The sequence below is a fragment of the Condylura cristata genome, unplaced genomic scaffold (assembly GCF_000260355.1).
Source record: "Condylura cristata isolate star-nosed mole 26May11 unplaced genomic scaffold, ConCri1.0 scaffold00009, whole genome shotgun sequence".
NCBI lineage: Eukaryota > Metazoa > Chordata > Mammalia > Eulipotyphla > Talpidae > Condylura > Condylura cristata.
Window position 1 is genome coordinate 63,411,599 of NW_004567110.1, and position 22,723 is coordinate 63,434,321.

The 22,723-nt window shown below is 38.6% G+C and overlaps 1 protein-coding gene across 4 annotated transcripts in view; it reads right to left on the reverse strand.

Moving 5' to 3' along the window:
- SPIDR (scaffolding protein involved in DNA repair) overlaps window positions 1-22,723 on the reverse strand; it is a 363,400-nt gene that overhangs the window by 324,920 nt on the left and 15,757 nt on the right. For all 4 annotated transcript variants that reach the window (XM_012723064.1, XM_012723065.1, XM_012723063.1 and 1 more), the window contains exons 2-3: window positions 6,997-7,152; window positions 6,392-6,458 (exon numbers count right to left, since the gene is read on the reverse strand). In XM_012723064.1, the coding sequence (XP_012578518.1) occupies window positions 6,392-6,458; window positions 6,997-7,152 (223 nt within the window). The remainder of the gene's footprint in view (window positions 1-6,391; window positions 6,459-6,996; window positions 7,153-22,723) is intronic.

Genomic DNA, 22,723 nt, shown 5'->3' on the forward strand with positions numbered 1-22,723 from the left:
TATATATATATGGGGAAGGTATATAGCAATAATGGAATTAATTAAATCTAACAGAATTAATAAATCTCAAATAATCTCACCCTATACCTCAAGGAAGCAGAAAAAAAAAAGAAAACAAAAGACACTAAAAAGAAGGAAATAATAAAACTTAGAGAGCAAATCTTGAAAAAAAGGATGAAAGTTCAAAAGATTAATGAAACTAAATACTAGTTCTCTGAAAACATTTTTAAAAAAACATACAAATCTCTAAGAAAAAAATGCAGGAAAATAAAATAGAGAAGGTGTATGACAATAAATTGGAGGACCTAGAAGAAATGGACAAATCTTTAGAAAATACTACACTGACACTGAATCATAAAGAGAAAACCTGATTACAAGTAAGGAACTTGTAATCAATGTGCCACTCCCTACCCCCCCCCCCAAAAAAAAGTCTAGGGCTAGATGGTTTCACTACTGAGTTCTACCAAATCTGCAAACACAAACTAATATCTATCCCTCTCAAACTATTCCAAAAAAAACTAAGGAAGAGGGAGTTTTATGAAGCCACATAATCTGGTATAAAATGCAGACAAAGACATCATCGACATGGTAAAAAAGGATGATAGAATAAAGTTCTCCCATAAAAGCATATGTAAGTTCCTAGTAAGTTCCTAGCGGGACCCAGATGTGTTAGACAAACTGAACACCAATGATTTCCCCCAGACACAGTGGAAATTTGGAAAGACATGGAAAGGGAAGAAAGAATCATCAGAATCCTCTCCATTCCCCCCCCACACAAAGCCAGTCAACTTCATCTAGAAGAAAGGGAGAGAAAGCTTGTAGACAATGACTTCAGGAAATCCTTAACACATCTGAGAAGTCTGGACAGTGAACAGATGGGCACATAGGGCCAAGGCACAGGCATGCATCACAATTGCACAAATTTGGGTGAGAACCCCTTTGTTGTAGCACTTCCTTCCCCAACCCCCTCCGAGAAACCAGAGGGACCATTTAACCAGTTACATTTACCAGTGGGAAGGACATCAGAGATGCTTATTAGGGATGGTACCTACATCAGTGGCCACTTTGTTACCCAAAGCCCAAGTATGAAAGAGGCTACAAGGGCACCAGCACCCACCCAACTACCTCATGGGCCCATGAATTGTGCCAATCTTCTCACACCCACAGTTCAAACGGCAACCTTTAGTGCTAATTTATTTTATCCCCCATGGGAAGACTATTATACTCAGCCCTACAGTGCTCCCCAGTATACCAGACAAAAACAACAACAAAGAGCTCAGGAGAGCCATCATAGTCTTGAGCAGCAATTATCACTCCATGTGTTTGTGTGTATGTTTATTGGTCAGTTGTTTGCATGTTGTTCCTTTCTGTCTTTCCCATTTCTGTTTCCTGATTCTTCTGTTTTTCTCTTACTCCACTTTAACATTATCATTACTACCTTCTCTTTTCTTTCTGTTACATTCCCTCTTCTCCCTCCTCCTCTAAGCTCTTCCCCCTTCTTTTCTCATCTTTCTTTGCTCATCTTCATGCCTTTTTGCATTTCCATATCATAGTTCCCTTTATTCTTATCTCTTCTTTCACTCCATATTCTCTTTTGATCTTGGTATTCTTCTGAGACAATTCTACAGGGACTTAGTAGTGCAGAAGAGAAGTAAGTCCCAACCAACATGCAGGCATCTCCCAGTAAACTTGGTCTCAGTGTGCGTCTGAAGGTTCAGCGGTCCAATTGAGACATTTGACTACCACAGTTGAAACACAGGATCCTATCCTTAACAGTGGAGGTTGGAAAAGCAGGGTCTCAGGAGCAAAGCACTGCTCAGAACAACATGTACCATAACAGAAGAGCCACAGTGGCTCGGACACTAGGCAGACACACTCACACCTCAGCAATCAAAATCAGAATGTCAAGTTCACCAGCACCAGCAGTACTGGAGCACAACAAACAAAAGCAAAGCCAAAGGCTAACAATGGGAAGAGAGCAAATATAAATGATCAAGTAGGCCCCTCTGAGAACAAGAAACCACAGAAAGAAAGTCAACCTCCAGAACATGATCATACAGACATGGAAGAATGTCTCCAATTAAGAATAAAAATTCGGTCCTCCCTAGTGGTCTTGTGAGCATAAATAAATAAAACTGTGGGGGGAAAAAAGTAAGAAAAGAATGAAGAAACAATTCAAGAACTGTCTGACACCATGAGGAAAGGAAATATAAAGTCACAGGAATTCCAGAAGGTGAGGAGAGAGACAAAGTAAGAAGAAACTATTCAAGGAAATAAATGAAGAGAACTTTCCAAGCATGAAGAAAGAAGTGAAAATGGACATAATGAAAGCAAGAAGAACACCAAATTACCACAATGAAAGGAAAACTACACAAGAAACATAGTAACAAAATCTCCAACGGTCCAACACAAGGAAAAATGAAACTGAGGAGGGTAAAAAAACAGATAACCTATTAAGGAAAACCAGTCAGCCTGGCATTAGACTTCTACAAAGAAACAGAAGAGAATTAAGTGACCTATTTAATAATCTCCAAGTCAACAAAAGCCAACCAACAATACTTTACCCCACAACCACTTCTTTCTCTATGAAAGAAAATTAAAAATCTTGTCAGAAACACTTCAAACTTCCAGAAATTCATTACTATTAAACCCCCATTCCAAAAAAAGTATTACAGAAAACCCAAATCCAAAAGCAACAAAGGGATGACAATGAAGAACAAAATAAGGAATAAAACCACAAAAAAGGCAAATAAAATGGCAAATGAGGATACAAATGTATCAGTATTAGCTCTAAATGTAAATACACACAGTGCATCAAGAAAAAGGCACAGAGTAGTGGACTACACTTAAAAAAAAAAATAACAGAAACTAACCCTTTCAAGTCTGGAGGAAATAAATGAAAACTACAAAAGATAAATATAGATTGAAAGTAAAAGGGTGGAAAACAATCCTAAAAGCAAAGGGACCAAAAAAGAAGGCAGGACAGATATATACTTATATTTGAAAAAGTATACTTCAAACTAAGACAGGTAAAAAGACATAACATATATGTTATAACATAATGAATAAGGGGAAAATATATCAAGCAGACATAACACTCATCAATATATATTCACCAAATAAAGGAGCACCAAAATACATCAGACAATTACTATCAGCCCTGAAAACAGACATTACAGAAAATACGTGTGGTAGGAGACTTCAATACACCACTCTCATCAGTGAAACAAAAATAAACACGTACACCACAGCTATAAATAATGACGTAGACCCAGCAATTCTACTCTCAGTTATTTCCCCAAGGGACACAAAAACATTTATGCAAAAGGATACCGGCACTTCTACCTTTAGTGAGGCACTCTTCACTCTTCACAAGGTATGGAAACAACCCAAATGCCAAAAAAAATATGAGTAGATCAAGAAGGTATGGTATATATACACCATGGAATATTACTTAGCTATCAAAAAAGATAAACTAATACCATTCACAGCAACATAGATGGAGCTCAGAGATTATGTTCAGTGAAATAGCCAGAAAGAAAAAGAAAATAATTAGTTGTTTTTCACTTCTAAGAGGAATGTAGGAATAGCAAATAAATTATCAGGGGAAAAAATTATAATAAATTAAAAAAAATTAGCAGGCAACTATAAACTTTCTTCAAGGGAGGGGGCAGAAGAAAGATTAAAACAGGGGAGGGGGCCCTCCGTGGTGGCGCAGCGGGTTAAAGCACTGCACTGAGAAGCTAAATCCACTTCCGCATGAGTTCGATCCCTGCCTGCCCCGGAGGTGACCACATGGCGTGGCAGACCTCTCCTGACCCGCCCGCTGCTTCCCTCAGCAGTGTACTTCGTCCATCTGCCTGTTCTGCTCCCCACTCTGTCTCTGGTGAAGCCTCTCACCGCCCCTGCGCCTCTGGCCTGTACCCCAGTTCTGTATGTACAAATAAATAAATCTTAAAAAAAAAAAAACAAAAAAACAGGGGAGGGAAGAGGGAAGAACACAGGGGATTATAGTCATGGGACCTGGATGAATTGGTGGTGAGAATTATATGAGGAACTGGACACATTGTACAAAAAAGGAAGAACTATGTAAAATAAATTAAAATTTTTATTAATATATTTAAAAATTTTACCAAGTATTTAAACATTGTAATATTTGTAATGCATATTTTGTATGCTAGAATTATTAAAAATTCACACTTGTTGACTGTAGAAATATGTTTTGCATATTAAAAAAATAATAACAATAAAGACAAAAAAGTAGGCAAGGACATCAAAAAATGAGAAACTACTATTATCACTAATAAACAGCTATTCAAAAGTAATCAACAAAATCTTAGCAAACTGATCTCAACCACTATTAAAAGGACCATACACCATAACTAAAGTGGATTTATCCAAGATACACAAGGATAGGCTCAACAACTACAGCCAATGTAACATAATGTAACACAATAAACAAAAGGAAAAATAGAAAGCATATGATATATCAATTAATGCAGAAAAGGCTGTAAAGCACTCAGTATCTATATGTGATTTAAAAAACAAAACCTCAATAATAAAAGGGATAAAAAGAACATAACTCATGTTTAAATCCACATATGCTACACCCATAGTTAATATACTTAATGGTGAAAATGACAGCCTTTTCACTATGATTAGCAACAAGACAATGATACTTATTTTCACCCCAACTATTCAACATAGTCCTGGAAGTTTTGCATTTAGGCAAAAGAATCAATAAAGGAAACCAAAGGAAAAAACAAGGAAAATAATCACTATCTGCAGTAAACATGATAATACTCTTTAATAAAAAAAAACAAAACATTAAAACAATAATTAAGATGGTGAAGTGTTAGGCTACAAAATCAATATTCAAAAATCAGTTTTATTTATACATTTAATTAACAAACTGAAAAGGAAAGAAACCAAGGAAACAATACTATTTTCTAATGTATTTTTCCTTTCAAGTTGAATTTGACTATATTTACTTAAAAATCTTCAAAAAGAGGCCCTCCCTGGTGGCGCAGAGGATTAAAGCACAGCATTAAGAAGCTAAAGCCCCTTCCGCATGAGTTCGATTCCCGCCTGCCCCGGAGGTGACCACATGGCGTGGCAGACCTCTCCTGACCCGCCCGCTGCTCCCCTCAGCAGTGTACTTCGTTGATCTGCCTGTTCTGCTCCCCACTCTGTCTCTGGTGAAGCTTCTCGCCGCCCCTGAGCCTCGGGCTTGTACCCCAGTTCTGTATGCGTAAATAAATAAATCTTTAAAAAAAAAATCTTCAAAAAGATATGTTAACTTTGTAAATGAAACTATTTCCACTAAATTGTGACACTTAAGAAATCTGAGTTAAACTGAAAATCAATCTGCAGTACCATCAAAAGACTGTTATTTTAAAAAGATACGCACGCTAAGTGTAAGAATTTGAGCTAGGCATTGTTTGTTTCTTCTTTTAGCTCAAAATGACCAAATGAGGAACACATTCTTAGGCCCATTTTCCAGAGTCAGAAATCAAAGTTCAAGAATGTTCACCTTGCTTTCCCAAATCATTGCCTGGGGACAGACAATATCCTTTACGTCCCAACCTCCTATCTTCCTACCCACCCACGGTGTAACTTGAGTGTGGCAGCAGAGCTAGCAACTTCTTGATGTCCACACTTCTTCTTTCTAACTAACAAAAACCCTTTTTACATGAGCAGTAACATACATGCTTTAAAATCTTCACTTAATTCTCTTTAGTTATATTTGTAGAATGTAACAAGTTTTGGCCAAATGCAGATGTCCTAGGGTGGGCAATTTTTCCCAAAGGAAATAGTCACTTGGACAATCTCCTTAGAGCCTGTGTTCATCCCAAGAATTGGGGCTAGAGAAATTAATTTCTTCCTTCTGACTACAAGAGCAAATCCTACACTAAGGCTGCATGTAGAACTCAAGTCTGAGACTTCTTGTTGCAGGAGAGAAATTCAACCCCATTTGTTCAAACACTCTAGTGGTGTTTCCCACTACATGAAACTGAAAGTGTTCCCTATACAATTCACCAAGTATAATATCAATGCCTAAAATAGTACAGTACTTATGTCATAGGTCACAATTTTACTTCACAAGTCAGATTTATAAACACAAGCTAACCTACTAGGTTCTGCTTATAATAGTGAGTTGTGAAAGGACACATAAAAAAATTGAATGATTATTTATAGGAGGTAGGAAAAATGGGGTAGACAGTGATTGACATAGATTTCTTCAAAAAAATACACTTCTACGTTGTCTTGATGCATGTTACCATGAATAGTCTATGCAAACCATGTAAATAATATGTAAAAGAAAACAAGTGAAGCAAAGAAAAATACATTAGTATTATATATTCTCTAATAAAAATCATAAAAATATTACCTTTTTTGGGTTTAGGGGATAATTCAAGATGCTTTCCTGTAGCAGTCTTCCTTTCAGTTATTAATGACTATAGGCAGAATAACAATTAAGATGATTATGATGGTGATGCTGTTATTTATGTGACAGGGCTAAAACCAACAATATTTTATAAAATATTCAAAATCTTAAACTATATACACTCCTCCATATATTTCTGTTTCCCTTATTTATATTTACCAATACACAAGACTCCTCATACACTTGCATATGCATTTTTATATTTTTCCAATATCTAAAAAAAGCTGTCTAAATGCTCTTCAGTTTACAATAATATTCCTCTGTATTATACTTCAAGATACAAAATACAAAAGTTAAGCATATCTCATTGCTAAAAGATTATATAAGCATTTCATAAACATCTTCTTGTTAAGAGTTGGATATACAATAGTTTAGTGAGTTTTCAAATTCTGATTAAAGGTATTCAAGTGTAAGAAAAAAAATAATCTACAATTACAATGAACTGAAAGAAAGGGAATTTCAAAGAAATGGTTACAATGGCCTGGACACTTCTGAATCTAAAATTTATCCTTCAATATTCAAGGAAAACAGTATTATAACCAGTATACCTGATTGTCATAAGTGTCCTGAAATCCTTCTCCACACCTAAGCCATTCTTCAGAAAGGGAAGCAGCTGCTCCCACTGTCCTAAGACCTGTTCTTCTCAACTGAAGTGGACTCCCTCCTGGAAAGAATAGGTGTTCTGTATTCCAATTTCTTTTTCTCTGTAGAGGTAGGGAAAAAATCAACTCCATTAAATAAACATTAAGTTATTACTTAACAACAGAGAAACCTAAGAATGGCAGTGGTGAAGACATTGCTTTCAAATGCCCCAAACCCCCATTTTAAAAAAAGAAAGCAAAACCACCAACAGCACTTAAAACACCAAATCCAAATGCAAGTGGAGAGAACAAAAACTATCCCTCCAAAGGCTGTCATGGAATTCCATCTGAGAGAAAAAATGCTGCGAGTCCAGGTGCACAGAGAACTTGGGTGCACTTTTTTATTCACTAGAAATGTAGCAGGTGATGTGAGACTGGTGCCTAAAAAGGGAAACACGTAGACTTATTTTCACAAACTACTAGAAAACAGCTGTAAAGAACATGGAAAGGCCACTGTCCTCAGTCAAATTTGGCATGTGGCCAGTGCCATGGCATACTTATCTCACACCAACAGGGACCTAGTGGTATGTGAGCAAGGGTGTGACCTATGCAGCTAGTTGAGATATCACCAGACGGTGGCAGAAGAAGGTCAGATGGCAACCCGTGTTAAGTAGATATGCAGAGCCAGGAGATGGAAATTCCTCAAACTTGTTACTGTGTGATGTGATATGATGTGTGCTAATGAGTATTTATGAAGGGGGCTTGCCCCGGGAATATGTGTATGGCTAAGTGAGATATGGTAGAAATAGAGTATAAAAACCCCTCCAGTCAGCTCAGAAACCACTCGCTTCATTGTGCCCTATGGTGCCCGTGAGCCCGGAAATCCTCGAAAGTGACGCCACTCTGTCACTAGGCAAACTCTGCCTCTGATCAAACTCTGCCTCTGGGCAAGTACACTCTTGCCCAGTATTTGGTGCCTGTTGGTGTGGCACAGGCAAGAAACTGTCTTTGAGGCCCTCAAGCCCAGACGAGTGACTTTACCTCCGGCGCCTGTACAATATGTTTTGGGAAAAGACTGTTCCAACCGCCCTGGAACGGGGAGACCTCTGTGGAAAAATGGTCCCAGAGTGCCTGAGATGAACCTGCAGAAGAACCCTCATCCTCCGGAGAGGAATCTCAAGACATCAGAGCACCATCGCCGCACTCTAGCCAATCCTGTGTCTGCTTCAGCAGAGAGGACAAGTTGCGGTAAGTGTCCACAAGGAGTTAGTGATAGAGTGGTTTGTAATAAGTATTGGGTGTTGTGATTATTGTAAATAATGAGGGCATCTTTATCTCTATCTCCTCCATAGTAGCCGCAGAGGAGAGGAAAGGAAGAAGATGCTTATGACTGTCTGCAAGTTGAATTAATATATTGCCTCCCGATATTTAATTAATGTGTGAAATAAAGTGTGAAGTGACTGCATCCTAACATTGACTGAATTAGAATTTATTTGGGGAAACTAATTTGAGAACATCCACTCGCATCAACAACATAAGTTATAAAATCCGTCTTTATTATAGCCTTCTAAAAATTCAGAAAAACTGTATTATAAAAATTAGCTATAGAAAAGGAATGAAACCAAACGCCATACAAAATTCTTTCCAGGAAAAAACAAAAAGGAATAGAATAACAGCCCAACACCCAAAGGAAGTCCACCAAATACATAAACATAAAACAGATTAAACTGTTACCTATTTCAAAGCAAGACATATTACAAGAAGCAGAACTAAAGTGGTACAACTTAAGTAGAATAAAATTTAAAATAAACAAGATTATTCAAGAAGTTATTAAAGTTTTAACCACCTCCAATGAATAAAAAGATAACTCAAGAGACAAAGACTGATCATGACTGTCTTCACACCTATATCAGATAATAGAAATCCTTAAAAAAGAAGAAAGCCAAAGCAATAGGCCAGAAAAAAATATTAAAATCTGCAACTTCAAAATGCCTTCCTCAAATAGGGGGGGGGGAAAGCAAAGGAAAAGCCCAACTGAAGCGCACCACATACCTGAAAGTATCAACACAGAAGCAACCAAAACCAAGACATAGCCTTAGAAAGTTTAACAACTTTCTAAGAAATCATTTGAACATCTAGGAAAAAAAGGAAAATGACCTTCAAGTGAAGACTTTACATCAGGTGTTGATGGCAATGCTTTATGACATAACAAAGTAAAAAACATGAGTTTACAACAGTAGCAATGACTTTTCTGCAAGTTTTTTTTTTTAATGTCTGTAACAGACATGCATTCATTTTATAAGTTTTAAACCTGAACTTTAAGGTAAATTTTAGATTTGCATTCAAAATCTGTTGAGAGTGGATATTCTCAGAGTAGTTTCCCTGAATAAATTACAACTGAATCGATGTTAATTAAGATGCTGTCACTTCACACTTCATTTAATGCAATAAATATTTTGGAAGGAAATCTTACAAATAAGTATAAACACCTTTCTATAACCTTCTCTAGGCTACGGTCTCGGGCAGCCTTACAGAAAGTTATAGAAGAATGTGGTTATAATAAGCACAGCACTTAACACTCAATCCTAACTACTCTATCGGTAACCCCTTGTGATTGCTCACTTGTCCTCTCCGCTGGAGCAGTCACAGTAATCTCCCTCAATACTAGAGTTGGCGACAGCGCTCAGCGTCTAGAGGATTTTCTGCAGGTTTGGTTCAGGCACTCTGGGACAGTTCCATCTGCAGAGGTCTCGCTATTCCAAGGGTGACTGGAACACAGTCTATGGCGTGTGCCACGCTGAGCAGGCAGCAAAGGCAAAATCGCCCGTCCAGGCTTGAGGGACTCGCAAAAGGAATCTTCACCCATGCCATGCTAGCTTGCTCTGAAGGCAGTCTCAGGTCCTGGTCCAATGGACTCTAAGACAGAGTGTCCCCCAAAAAGCAGTGTGCAGGCCCGGAGACAGAGTCTTGTCCAGAGGCAAAGTGGCGTCGCTCGAGGGCTTTGTCTGGGCTCATAGGCACCACTGGGCACTTCCAAGAGCGAGATTTCTGAGAGGGCCACAAGGGTTTTTATACTCTGCTTCTACCTATCTTTTTTTTTTTTTATGCATACTAGAACAGGCAGATCGACAAAGTACACTGCTGAGGGGAGCAGCTGACAGGCCAGGAGAGGTCTGACCTGCCATGTGGATCACCTCGGGAACAGGAGGGGATTAAACACATGCTGAAGTGGCTTTAGTTTCCCAGTGTTGTGTTAACCCACTGCACCACCAGAGAGGGCCTACCTTATCTATTTTAACCACACATACATTGCCTAGATGGGGCAAGCCCCCTCATAAATACTCATTAACAGAGTATACTCATCATCTTTCATTTGAAATTCATTTTATTTTATTTTTTAAAAGATTATTTATGCACACAGAACTGCGGTATAGGCCAGAGGTGCAAGGGCAGTGAGAGGATTCACCAGAGACAGAGTGGGGAGCAGAACAGGCCTACCGATGGAAGTACACTGCTGAGGGGAGCAGCAGGTGGGTCAGGAGAGGTCTGCCATGCCATGTGAGCCACCCCCGGGGCAGGGATCAAACTAGTGCTTAAGTAGCTTTAGCTTCTTAGTGCTGTGCTTTAACCTGCTATGCCACCAGGGAGGGCCCTGTTCCAGTTTTTAATATAACCATGATGAAGGATAAGAATAGAAAAACTACAAATGACTCTACAAGGTCAAGAACCTGTCTCATACAAGGAGATGTGGGTAACAGGGATTAATTTAGTCATTCATCCAGCTATAAAAACTACCATTAACCTGGAAGGTATGTCAAGAGCACAGACCTAAAGATGAAACTACTGGGATTAAGGAAGAAACACTCCACTCACAAAGATGAGACCCTCCCTACTGAGAGAATATGATAAAAACCAGCACTTTCCCCACAGAGGGGTAACAGTCTGCTCACCTGTGCTTCTTTCCCAGCTGCAGGTGCTTCTTTTCCCAGCTCTCTGTGTCCACAGGGCAGCAGCCTCCTGTCCACCTGTGACCTATAACATGCCTGAGCTTCTCTTCACTGACCTCCCTCAGCAAAGGCAGCTCTCCTCAAGGCCACGTACCTGCAACCATGTAGGCTACTCTCTTAGCAAACCTGTCCCTTTCAGAGTAGCTCCTTCTGCCTGCTTGCATCTATTCATTTTTTCTGTCCTTTTTTCCCTTTATATATATATATATATAAAGGGGAAAATGTAATATATATATATATATATATATATATATACACACACACACACATACATAACATCATTCTTTGTACATGTTTTTTCATCTTGTTTATAATCCCCCATGGACTTCCCACCACCAATTCACCCATGTGCCATCACCATAGTCCCATGTGCTCTTCCCGCCCCAATTTTGATCATATTCCCCTTGTCCACTTCCATAGAATGTTGCTGATTTATAGTTTGTTGGTTTTAATTTTTACTTTATTACATTTTTTTTTCCTGATCCCTCACACTTCTGCTATGAGTGAAACCATCTGGTATTTTTCTTTTTCTTCCTGGCTTATTTCACTAAGTATGGTCCCTTCTAGCACCATTCAAAAGACCTGAAACCACAAAATATATAGAAGAAAATATTGACAAAACACTACATGACATATACCTCAGTAATATATTTAAAGATACCTTATCCAAAGCAAAGATAATAAGGAAAGGATAAACAACTGGGACTGCATCAAATTAAAGAGCTTCTGTACAGCAAAAGAGACATTACACAAACAAAAAGACACTCCACTGATTGGGAGAAAATTTTTGTACATGGTACTAATGATAAAAGACTGATCACAAAGACATAGAGAGAGCTGAAAAAACTCAAAAATCAAATGAAAAAATGGGCATAAGAGTTAAAAACATACTTCTCCAAAGGGGAAATGCAGAGAGCCAACTAGCATATGAAAAAAAAAATTCTGTACCTTTTTTAATAAACCTGCTCCTTAAATATATCTGACGTCCTGTGTTACACCTAACATGTTCTCTCCTCTTCTCATAAGGACAGTAGTCATAGGAATTTGGGCACATCCTAATATGTGTAACTTTATCTCAACTAATTACCTCCACATATTCTGAAATTCTAGGTGGACATGAATGATTGGGGGGGGGGGAGCATTATCCAACACACTTATACTTCTGCTATAAGGAATTTCATTATAATATTCTTGCCAAGTATCTGCAAGTTTGAAGTTTTGTCAAGATAAAGTTACTAAAAAAAAAAACTAAATGGAAGAAATGGAGAAGTGATATCTTACTATTTGCAGTACTCAATGTTCTATGTAATGTCACTATTAACAGTAAGCTAGTGAATATTAAGGTTTTTTGACCTTCTGCTGAATTGTCCCTGTTGCCAATGCATTAATCAGATTACTTTCTAAATGTTGAATTATATTAATATTTTATATAACAAATATTACTCCCTTATCAGTTATATACTGTATGAATATTTTCTCCCATCCAATAAGGTGTCCACAAATTGTCTTGTAATTTTTTTGCTAGAAGTTTTTTAACTTGAGCTAATCCAATTATTTATAATTTTCTGGCAACAACAGTGCAGTCACCACAAATATTGTTATTATTGATATTATGAATGTATCACTAGTGTTTTCCTCTGTATTTTGCTGTTATAGGTCTTATATCTATATGTTTAATCCATGTGAAGTTTTCAGTGTATGGTGCTAGCAAATGATCCAACTTCATTTTTTATGCATGCCTTTCTAATTTTCCTAGTACCACTTATTAAAATAACTGTCTTTTCCTCAGTTGATGGTCAGAGATGGTTCATCATAACTTATAAGATATATAGATTTCTGCACTTTAGATTCTTTCCCTTTGTTCTGTGTAATTATTTTTGTGCCAATACCATACTGTTTTAATATTATTCTTTAAAGTTTGAAATTAGGGTAGCATAATGCCTCCATTTCTCTCTTTCATTATAAGGTTGCTTTTCTAATTCCAGTCCTTCTATGACTCACAGGAATTTCATAATTTTGTTCAGGTTTATTAAAAATTTGTTGGTGTTTTCCAGTGAGAATGGCACATCTTAAAATAACTAGCAACAACAAATACTGGCGAAGACATGGAGAAAAAGGAACTCTTCTGCACGCTTGTGGGAATGCAAACTAGTACAACCACTATGGAAACTGTTCGGAGGCCCCCCAAACTGCTAAACATGGAGCTTCCACATGACCCAGCAACCCCACTAACACTGATTCAAAAAGATATTGCGCCCCCATGTTAATTGCTGCTTTATTTACAGAAGTAGATGACTGGGACATATACACAATGTAATATTACTCCGCAACCAAAAAAAAAAAAGATCATGCTTTGTGAAATAAGCCAGAAAGAAAAGGAAAAATACCAGAGACATTTTATGGGGGTGGAGTAGGGAATGAGATTAAAAACAGTGGGGTGAAGGAAATGCACTGAACTATGGCGAGGCACATGAGTGATTTGGTGATGGGAAGCCCACGGGGATTACAACTGAGACAGAAAAAATGCACAAAATGATGTAAAAAAAAAAAAACCTATTATATTATTTTTTAAAAAATTGTTGATGTTTGATGGGAATTACATTATACTAGTATATCATTTTAGGCAGAGTAGCTATTTTGATTATATTTATTCTCCCTATCATGGAGCATGGAATATCTTTCCATCTCTTTATGTCACTATTAAGTTTTTTAATAGCATCTAACTGATCGGTATAGGCCTTTTACCTCCTTTGTTAGACTGAACGTTGTTTATTTCTTTCTGAAGCAATTATAATTGGGCATTTTCTTAATTTATTTTGCTCTTGTTCATACATAAGAAGAATATGGATATTTGTATGTTAATTTTATAACATGCCACTTTACTGTGTTCATGTGTTATTTCTAGCAAATTTTTTATGTCATTCTTAGGAATTTTTACAGCAATAAATCATCTGTAAATGGTATAATAACCAGGTGGCTGAAGCCAAGGACTGTTGCAGATGATCCAGGGTTGCTGGTGAAGACAAACAGCCTCAGACAAAAGGCTAATTTCGACTTTGAGGAGAGGCTAACTTGGAAAGGAAAGAGCAGAAGGGGCAGAAGGCAGAAGAGGAAGGAATAAAAAAAGAAGATTGTTTGTCAGGGCTCCAGGATTCAAGGTTTGAGTTACAGGTTTGAGTTGCTCCAGCAGTTTTGAGGGCCAGTGAATTTCAGCACTGGACCAGGTTGATCTTGGAGTCCACAGTGGGTTACTGAAGGTGGGGGCCTTCAGAAGCCAACCTTAGAGAGAAAGATGCTTTCAAGTAGCCGAACATCTAAAATGGTTCCTGATTTTGCTGTGGAGACAGCCTGGCTTAGCTGGGTGAGTGAGGCCTTTTGTAGGGTCATTTGGTCACTGGCTGCTATCCTGAGTGTTGCTCGTCTGGTTCTGTGCTAGAGCGTCATACAGTTTCAGGAGCGTCTCCTGTCATGTCTTTATGAGTTAGAACCTGGCCTGGAGTCTGGCTGCCATGTGCCCCAGATCAGGAGAGGCAAGAACATGCCATCTTAGACATGTGACCTATTGTTCAGGAGAGGAGCTGCACATCCTCAGTGGTAGATAGAGGCCATCATAATGGTTTTTGTGCAAGACAGCACTGACTTGGGGTAAACAACCATTATCAGCCTCAGTAACTCTTGGTTTTCCCATTGTTAAATAAATCCCTTTGTTTGTATTTTCTAAGCCTGAACAGTCTTGCAATTATGCATGTGAGTGAAGAACCTAGACAGAGTTTGGTAAAGTATTTGGGCAGTTCCATATGTTACTTACTCAGAATTTTTCACCAAAAGGTGAAGTGTTACCTTCAGAAATTGTCAAAGGAGTAAGTAAATGGGTGTGGGCTGATGGGACCCCAGGATGTACAAAAAATGCAGAGCCTGTAAAAATAGAGGTGATATAGGGGAGCAAAACTCCCAGGAGGAAGCAATACCCCCTAAAAGAGGAGGCTTTGAGAGGAGTTGAGCCAGTATTGAAAAGGTTCCTTCAATCTGGACTCATTCAGCCATGCACTCCAATTTTGTCAGTAAAGAAACCCCATACAAGTGAGTACCATTTTGTTCAAGATTTAAGGGCCATTAATGAAATCATCCAAGGTAAACATCCAACTGTGCCTAATCACTTCACCTTATTAAATACCATACCAGGTGACTTCAGGTAGTTTTCAGTACTGTTAAGGATATCTTTTTCTGTATACCTATGAATGTCTAGAATTAGCTGCTTTTTGCCTTTGAATGGCAGGACCCTAAGTCCAGTATTGCTGTGCTGTGCTTCCACTGGGGTTTAAGAACTCCCCAACTATTTAGCCAGGGATTTAGGGAAGGTTAAATTAAACCAGCACATTTTTTACAATATATGGATGATTTATTTACTGCAAGTTCAGACCATGAATCTTGCCTGGAAAATACCATAGTGGTACTGAATCATTTGGCAGAATGTGGCTACAAAGTGTCACCTCAAAAGGCACAGTATGTAAACAAACTGTGACATATTTGGAATTTGAGATTAAGAAAGGGCAACTAAGCCTGATGGCAGAAAGAAAACAGATATTTTCACCCCTTAAAAGTCTCCAGCAACTGAAGGCAGTTGCACGGATTTTTGGGTGTGGCTGGGTTTTGCAAGATTTGGATTCCTAACTTCAGATTGACAGGAAAACCTTTATATGCTGTTCTCAAGGGCCTAGACTCTGAAATTTTGTCTTAGACTCCAGAATGTCAAAGAGACTTTGATGAAATAAAGAGAAAGTTGATCTCAGCTCCAGCATTATGGCTGCCAGATCTAATAAAGCCATTCAGATTCTAAGTGCATGAGAGACAGGGAGTTGGGTAGGTGTGCTAACCCAGTTTTTGAGACCAGAAATGTAGCTTGTTGCATATCTGTTCAAACAATTGGACAATACTATTAAGGGGTGGCCTCCTTGTTTGCATGTTGTAACTGCCACTTGTGACATCCTCTGTAAGGCAGAGAAATTTACATTTTGTCAGCCCATCACTCTGTATGTGCTGCACCAGGTTTTAATACTGCTAGAGCAAAAGAGTGGATTTTGGTTGACTGCTTGACAAATGGGAAAAAAACAAGCAACCTTATTAGACAATCCTAACATGAAACTACAGGTTTCTAGTTCCTTAATTCCCGCTACACTGCTCCCAAGCAATGTTGACGGATCTGACAACAGCAATTTACTCCATAACTCTTTGGAAACCATTGACACAGTGTATGCCAGCCGAACAGATCTGACTGGGCAGCCTCTGCAGATCCAGAGTGGGAACTATTTACAGATGGCAGAAGCTTCATGGAGCAAGGACGTCAATGCGCAGGATACACAGTGGTGACGCTCCAGGACACCATAGAAGCCAAGGCTCTTCCAGCAGGTACATCAGCACAGAAAGCTGAATTAATAGCCCTGACTCATTCCTGATTCAAAGTACTCTTTCATTATTTTCCACAGGCATGGGGCCATTTGGAAGAAGCAAGGACTCCTTACTGACAGTAACAAAGATGTTAAGCACCCATTAGAAATCCTGGCCTTGCTAAAAGGCAGTGGCATCACCATCAGTGTTAGCCATGATGCATTGTCCTGGCCACCAGAAGGGTGGGTCTGATATGGCAAGTGGCAATAGAGCAGCTGATCAGATGGCAAAAGCCACTGCTCTGTCTGCTCTCCAGGGTGCACTCATCCTTCTTGTGGAACCCTCAATATACTGAGCAAGATGAGAGCTCATGAATGGGGATTTACTGAGCTTGACCCTAGCTCCACTTAGAGATTGAACACCCATGGGATGATATTCCTCCCAGAGATCCTAATAAATCCAGTGCTGCATGAAGGATCCCACTATGGGAGAGATACCTTATTAGAGATGGTGTTTCCATATTTAAAGAACCCATATTTACATAAAATAGCACAACGATGGATCACTCAAAGTGGCCAAATATGTGCCAGGAATAACCCAAAGTCTGATTTGCATTCTAAAACCATTGGGCTTCATTATCGAGGCAAGTTCCCTTTTGAGAACTGGCAGGTAGATTTTACACAAATACTTAGAACCACTGGCAATTTCAAATACCTACTGGTTTTTGTGGATACCTTCTCAGGATGGGTAGAAGCATTCTCCACCAAGAGAGAAAAATCCTCAGAAGTCACAAAACAGCTGCTAAAGGAGATAATACCTGGCTTTGGATTGCCCAACTATCCAAAGTGACAATGGGCTTGCATTTGTCTCTGACCTTACTCATGCAGTAAGGCATTATAAGCAATGCCTTACAGATAAACTGGAAATTGCATGCTGTATGGAGACTGTAATCTTCTGGACAAACTGAAAAACTGGATCACACCTTAAAGAAGACCTTGGCAAAACTGTGCCAAGAAACACAACTGCATTGGGACTGGGTATTACCCCTTGCCCTTCTTCAGATAAGAGTGACACATAGAAGTGGGCTACAATTAAGCCCCTTTGAAATTGTGCTTGAACCTTTTGAGGATTCAGTTCTAAATATAGATATAGAACAGGATTGTAGGGTTACACAAGAAGTGTGACACATCCAGGAGGTTCTGGCAATAATCTACAACTTCACAATCTCAAGGACTTCTATGCCTCCTGATCAACCATTACATCCCTTCAGACCTGGAGATCAGGTCTTACTCAAGAGTTAGTAGAGCAGAGATGTGCAAAGCCAACTGTCAGAGAAATGGACTGATCCAAGTGATGTTTTACTGAGCATGCATACTTTTTTGAAACTTGCGGGCATAAAACCCTTGGTACATTACTCGAGTTAAGAAAGCCCCAGATGGAAGTGACCCAGAGAAGAAACCTAATTGGCCTTGTTAACCCACTGAAGACCTGAGATATTTATTTAAGAAAAAAACAAAAACTTAAATGGAAGTAGTTTTTCTTCTTTTCCAGCTATGTTGCAGTGTACTTCACCATACACTTTCTGAAGGAACCCTGAGATGACAAACATTCTCTAACCAGTCTTTTTCCATTGAAAACATTTAGGGACATAACAATAACACCATGCAATTATGCCGGCAGTATATTTAATAATTTGATTTTACTACACAAGAAGGCTTTCAGTCTTGATCTTGATTTTTCCTTAAGAATTTTCCTTAATTCATTTTGTTTTTGTTTGTTTTTATTTATCATTTTGGCCTATATGAGTAAAAGTGCAGTTACATATGATTCCACGTGGCATAACTAAGAAAACTGTCTGTCAGTTGCATGTCTGTATGTCTTTTCCTTGTGTTTAATTGTCTTGGCCTCAAATTGGTGTAGATGATACCTATAGATATCATAAACAAACAAAAATGTAATGTAAATTGGTACATGCTTTGAAAACATAATCTGGGTTCAAACATAGTTTTTGGTTCATGGTAACTAATTTGTACTCTAATGTATTGTTTTAAAACAGATTGTATTAGGTATAATTTTTCTCTTGCTTGGATTTATAATGTCAGGCAAATGGAAGTTTGGAAAAAATAGTTTTGAGCAAAAAGAGTCTCCAGTTTTAAAAAAAATGAAAAAAACTAAAAGCCTATGGTTTAAACTGTCAATGTTGTGTTACTGAATTGAGCTGGAGTTTTCACAGAAATTGAGATGGTCATTGCTGTTATTTTTTCATATTGTGAAAAAGTGTCCACCAAAAGTACAAACTGAAGTTGGCTCATCAAAGGAAATTCTATGGAACTTCTGTAGAGCTTATGAGAAACTCAATGAAATTTCTCTCTTTCCCCCTGGGAAAGGCATTTAGATCAATTATCAGATTTGCTTTATCTAATAAGTAAAAACTGGGAGAAAAGCATTTCACTTGAGGAAAAGGTAAACATTTGGCATGAACACAAATATTAGTATTTTTTTTTTCTGAAATGTGAATTAAGGAAAAAACAAAACCTTTCAGAGAGGCTTGCTACTCTTTTACCAGCATACTCCATCTATCCAAAAAACCTTAAGGTAAAGTCCTGGAGTTAAAGAGAGACAATTCAGCTCTGTGAGTGGACCCCAAACAAAGAGGAAAGACTGCTTATTGAAAGATGCTCTGAGTGGGCACATAGAGTGCTGGAGGTGCAGAGGGAGGACTGACAGCCTGCACAGCTGGGAGGCTTACAGCCCTTCTGGCACTCCCTACATCCCCTGTCCCCACAGGAGAGGCCAAGAGACTTGTGCACCATTAAGGCTCTGCCCTGCAAGGCAAATAGAGCATGGGAGGTAAAGAAAACCTGCAAGTGGCTCAACAACAGGCCAGGTGCAGTGAGACCTTCCAACACACACCTCCAGTCCACGGACACATCCAAGCATAGAGGGAACTTGAGACATCAGAAGGCTACAAAGATCAACAGCTGGGCAAGTGGGAGCTGCAGTGCTGCTACAGCCATGGGTCTGGTGGCAGGAAGACTAGCTTAAGGAGTTTTCCTTCTGACATTCCTCCTCCCCCTGAAGTCTATTTAAACAAACCCAGTTCTGAAAACTAGCTGGGAGAAATCTCTGGCGCCACCACGTCAAAAAAAAAAAAAAAAAGCCACACATACCTGAAATCAGGTAGCTACCAGAATCACCAGGAGGAAACTGTCAGGGTCAACCATTGTACTGAAGGCCCCTAGATCGCAGGAGACCCTGGGTGGAAAGAAACCTCAAGAACTTCCTTACTAGCCCAACTACATCAGAGGAAACAAAAGAAAGTCAAACGAAACTTGCAGACTCTGCTAAGGCTACTTCACCCAGTCATAAAGTTCACCCCAGGAGACCAGCCTAAAACCACAAGAAGTAGCTAACTGGAAGCCACCAGGCTTTGAGAGGCAATTCTCCCTGACTCACTGTGGTGGCTGTCATTTGTTTATTTGTTTATGTTTGTTCAGTTCCTGTACTACTCATCTGGTAGATTTCTGTGCCCTTCCTTCATTCTTACACTGGTTTTCTGTCTCCTCTTTCTCCTTCCCCTCCAACATTATTATTTCTTCTGCCTATTCTACATCTGACAGCTCCACTCCACCTACCCCCCCCCCCCCGCCTTCCCTCACTTAACCTTCACCTCCTCCTATCAACTTCCTCCATGTTACATTTCCATATCATCCTTCATCCTTCCCTCTCTCCTAACCTCCCATTTCACTCCTAACTCCTTAATTTGATTATCTGGCCAAGACACACCTAGAAGAAGCAAGAAATTCAACAGAGAAAATCAGCCCAGGCAGGCACTTCTTGCAGCACCTTCCAGAGACTAGGACTCAACCTGTTACCAGAAAAAGCTGAACAGCACAAGAGAACCCTGGCTGTTACTGGTTGAGATGTGAGACACAATTCCACACAGTGGGGGCTGGAAAAACAGAACATAACAAAATAAAATACAGCTCAGAACATCCTCCACGACTGCAGTATCTGCAAGTCCCTCGGCCATCCCAGAAAGAACATCCAAAACAATGCCCACCAATGACAGCAACACTATGACTCAACAAATAGAAAGTATTAGAAAAACTGCAACAGGGAAAAGAAAACTAACAAGTATCCAAGCAAGTCCACAGGGGAAAACTTCACCACAAAAAGATCAGTCCCCAGAAATCACCAAAGAAAATAGAAGACCTGCTCTGCCTACCAGTTAAAAAAATTTAAATTCATTATGATAAACAAAGAAAAAGAAGATGAGAAGGAAAAAGATGATATGAGGGCTCTCCCTGGTGGTGCAGCAGGTTAAAGCACAGCACTAAGCATCTAAAGGCACTTCAGCATGAGGTCGATCCTCGCCAGTCCTGGTGGTGATCCATATGGCGTGACAGACCTCTTCTGACCTGCCCACTCCCCTGTCAATCTGGCTGTTCAGCTCCCCACTCAGTCTCGGTGACTCCTCTCATTGTCCCTGCACCTCTGCTCTGTATCCTTATTTATTTGTATGCACAAATAAATAAATCTTTCTAAAAAAAATGATAATCAGGCAAGTTATCAAAGAATGCAAACAAGGAAATGAATGAAAGAAATGAAAAGGAGAAAATGATATAAGACAAGCAATCAATGAATTGAAGAAAGAAAACAAGACTTTAAAAAGAGAAATAAAAGAAATGCAGAAGATGAAAAGACCACTAAGGAGATAAAGAATGTTGGGGAAAATAATGAAAACAGAATAGATGAAATGGAAGAATGAATCAGCACCTCTGAAGACATGGGTAAAATAAAGAGACTCAAAACAGAAAAAGAAAGAGAAGTAAAAAGGAAAAGGAATGAAGAAACAATTCAAGAGCTATCTAACACCAGGAGAAAAGGAAATATCAGAGTTACAAGTATTCCAGAAAGTGAGAAGGCCAAGGAATAGAGAAAGTATTCACAGAGATAATATAACATAAGATAACTTACCTAATATGAAGAAGATGAAAATAGACATCCAAGAAGCAAGAACACCAAACTACTATGAAAATAGGAGAAATCATAGTAAAACTACCAAAAATACAAGATAAGGAAAAACAATGAAAATGACAAAAGGGGAGAAACAAGTAACCTAAAAAGGGAAACCAATCAGGCTGACATCAGACTTACCCGAAGAAACACTACAGGCAAGAAGAAAGTGGAGAAACATACTCAACAAACTCCAAATCATCAAATGTCAACCAAAAATACTGTATCCTGCAAAGCTCTCCTTCCTCTATGAAGAATAAGGACATTTTCAGAAAAACATAAACTCCACATTTTTGTTATGACTAAACCCCCACTTTAAAATATACTACAGAAGTCCTCAAACCAAATCCAACAGAATAAACAAGAACAGTTCAAAACAAGGAATAAAAATACAAAAGGACAAAAAAAAAAAAAGGCAAATAGGTGCCAGTATATCAATATTATCTCTAAATGTAAAATGGCTTAAACTCATCAATAAAAACACACAGAGTTGCATTATGGATTAAAAAACTGAACCTAGCGTTCTGCTGTCTATAGGAAACACATCTAACTACGAAAGATAAAAAAGATTAGAAATAAAAGGATAGAAAACAATCCTACAAGCAAATGGACCAAAAAAGAAGGCAGGAACAGCTATACTTATATCAGACAAAATAGACTTCAAACTAAAAATGGTAAAAAAAGACACAGAAGGCCACTACATTATGATTAAGGAGACAATAGAACAAGAAGACATAACAACCATCAATATATATGCACCAAATGAAACAGCACTGAAATGTAGAAGGAAACTACTGTCATATATGAAAACATACATCAGAGAAAATACATACATAGTAGGAGACTTCAACATGCCACTCTCCACAATGGGCAGATCAACAAGACAAAAAATAAGACACTAAAGCTCTGAACAAGGACAACATGGGTCTAACATACAGATCTACAGAATACTGCACCCCAAAAAATCTAAGTACACATACTTCTCAAATCCACATGGATCATTCTCTAGGACTGACCACATACTGGGTCACAAGATAAATATCAATAGACACACTAAGATCAAATCATAACAATTATTTTCTCAACTATGAAGAAATCAAACTAGAAATAAACTATGTGAAGAAGGCAAGAAGCCCACCTAAAGAGTGGAGACTGAAACCTACACTACTGCAGTATCATTGGATCCATGAGGAGATCAAGGAAGAAATTAAAAATGTCTTCAAATTCGAATACAAAACCCAGATATAAACCCACAAGTTTATAGACACCTAATTTTTGACAAA